The sequence below is a fragment of the Hydra viridissima genome, unplaced genomic scaffold (genome assembly GCF_058129835.1).
Source record: "Hydra viridissima isolate aposymbiotic clone 2 unplaced genomic scaffold, HvirCarnegie_v1 scaffold_1, whole genome shotgun sequence".
Lineage (NCBI taxonomy): Eukaryota > Metazoa > Cnidaria > Hydrozoa > Anthoathecata > Hydridae > Hydra > Hydra viridissima.
In genome coordinates, this window is record NW_028324300.1 from 8709929 (window position 1) to 8712394 (window position 2466).

The following is a 2466-nucleotide window of genomic DNA, read 5'->3' on the forward strand; positions in this document are numbered from 1 at the left end:
TGATTTTCACCTCTTCTTCGGTCATCGTTTCTTTGTCTTTTCGTCTTTTGTTTCGTATTTTTTCGTTTCGTTTTTCCCTTTTGATTTTCAGTTCTTCTTCGGTCATCGTTTCTTTGTCTTTTCGTCTTTTGTTTCGTTGACTTTCGTTGACTTTTTCTTTTTTGATTTTCACCTCTTCTTCGGTCATCGTTTCTTTGTCTTTTCGTCTTTTGTTTCGTTCTCTTTCGTTGATTTTTTCCCTTTTGATTTTCAGTTCTTCTTCGGTCATCGTTTCTTTGTCTTTTCGTCTTTTGTTTCGTTTTCTTTCGTTGTCTTTTTCCCTTTTGATTTTCAGCTCTTCTTCGCTCATCGGATGTACTCTTTTTAAACCGCCGATCGTCGTCAGTTGTTTCATCACTTTCATTTGTTTTTCTTGTTGTTGCTGTCGAACATAAGACACCGCTTCGAAACGAAGCAAGCACAACACGCTCCAACCGCTCTTTTTCATTCCCATCGATACGGCGCTTTTTTCCAACGTTTTTTTTTGATGATTTTTCATCGAAATGGCGTACGATAACGCGTTTACAGAATACACGGGACTTTGATATTCTTGCAAACGAATTCGATAATATTCGTCGTCCACGTCGTATTCCACACCCAAACAATAAGCCATCGTAAGGTTGTATTCGACGTAATACGTTTTGTTAAAACACGACAAACGATTCGGTTCCAAAAAAGTCTTTTCGTAAAGTCTTTTAATCATGTCGTTTATTTTTTTTTCGATCGAATCGATCGTTTCAGAAGCTTCGTCGATAACAGCTTCGTTGACTATTTCATCGTCTACAAAAACGCGTTTCGATTCGTACACCAATCTGTTTAACACGTCCTCGTTTCTAAACTCTTTTCTTTTGAATTTCATTATTGTTTTTATTTCTCTAAAAAAAATAAAAATTTTTTACAATATTTTTTAAAAAATAAATCAACAGTTTTTATAAAAATCCATCACTTTACGATTTTGTTGCGGATAACCGATCGCGTTTCCTAAATACAATCCTTTTATATCTCTAACGCGCGACAAAGCTGTATACAATTGTCCCGGTGCAAATTGAAACGAGGAAAACACCACCAATTTGTCAAACGTACAACCTTGAGCTTTGTGAACGGTCATCGCATAAGCTAAAATAAGCGGATAGTTTGTTCGGCTAGAAACCACCGTTTCACCTTCGTAATGTCTTTCTTCGATTTTTTCGATTGCACTCGTTTGATTTTCGTTGTTGAATCTAACGTACACGCAACGTTCGTCTATTTTAGTTATCGTTCCCAACGAACCGTTGTGCAAGCGTTCGTTCAAATTTTTAACCAACATCACCATCGCTCCTACTTTTACTTCCAATTTTTGAGGCAACTGAAAAGAATAACCTCGAGCGTTGTAATCGCTGCTCGTAAACACGTGAGTTTTTTCGTTTTTGATCAAACTCAACATGTATCGATTGTGAACGTTGCATTCGGCGTTTTTAAAATAGAGTCGAGGCACGTTCAAAGGCAATTCCTCTTCGTAACGCGAATTGAAAAACCACAGGGTTTTACTCGACACTGTTCCAACGCGAATTTCGCTAAGCGCTTTTGCAAACGTTTCGTCTTTTTGTCGTCTCGACGTTTTCAATTCCACTTTTACAAAATTCGCTTCTTTCCAAGTTTCGCTTTCAAAACAATAATTTCCGCTTATCGGCGATATTTGAAAAAAATCACCGCTCACGATCAGTTGCACTCCTCCAAACGGTTTATCGTTTCCTCTCGCCGCTTTCACCGAACCGTTTAAACGATCGAAATAACTTCCGTCTAGCATGCTTATTTCGTCGATGAACAACACTTCCAATTTTTTCCACCTTTCTTTTGCGATTTCGTTCATTTGTTTTTTAAACCCTCCGTTTCCGTCACCGATTCCTATCCCGCCTAACGAATGCAACGTACTTCCGTCTTCAAACAAGCTAGCGGCTATTCCAGTGCTCGCCGTCATACGACATTCCGTTCCGATCGATTTTAAATAACGATAGCATTTTCGAATCATGTAACTTTTACCGCAACCGCCGCTTCCTGTTAAAAAAACGTTTTTTTTAGCATCTACGTTTTTCATAAATACACTTTCTTCTTCTTCTTTTTCTTCTTCTTCTCGACGCTGTTGTTGCATTTTATTCGTCGTTTTTTTTTTTTTTCTTTATTTTAAAAAAAAATCGATCGCTTTTTTTTATATGTTTTTTCATTGTTGGTTCAGCTGTTCCATGATGTCATATCGATATTGATTTACACTTTAAACTTTAAACAATGTTTTTATTATAAACGTTTATATCGTTCCTTTGTCAATACGTGACGTATCTCTGACGTAACTATTAAAGTGTGCAATTGTCATGACGTTACGCTAATATTGGTTTAAACTTTGACCTATAAACATTGTTGTTATTGTAAATGCAACCGTTTATTTAATCACCT

At 36.8% G+C, this 2466-nt stretch overlaps 1 protein-coding gene across 1 annotated transcript; it reads right to left on the reverse strand.

The window, feature by feature from the left end:
- Positions 1-958: 958 nt before the first annotated feature.
- Positions 959-2047, reverse strand: LOC149893228 (ATP-dependent DNA helicase PIF1-like). Its single transcript, XM_090094374.1, has one exon. It carries the CDS (start codon positions 2045-2047, stop codon positions 959-961), a length of 1089 nt encoding a protein of 362 aa, XP_089950500.1.
- Between the last annotated feature and the right edge of the window lie 419 nt (positions 2048-2466).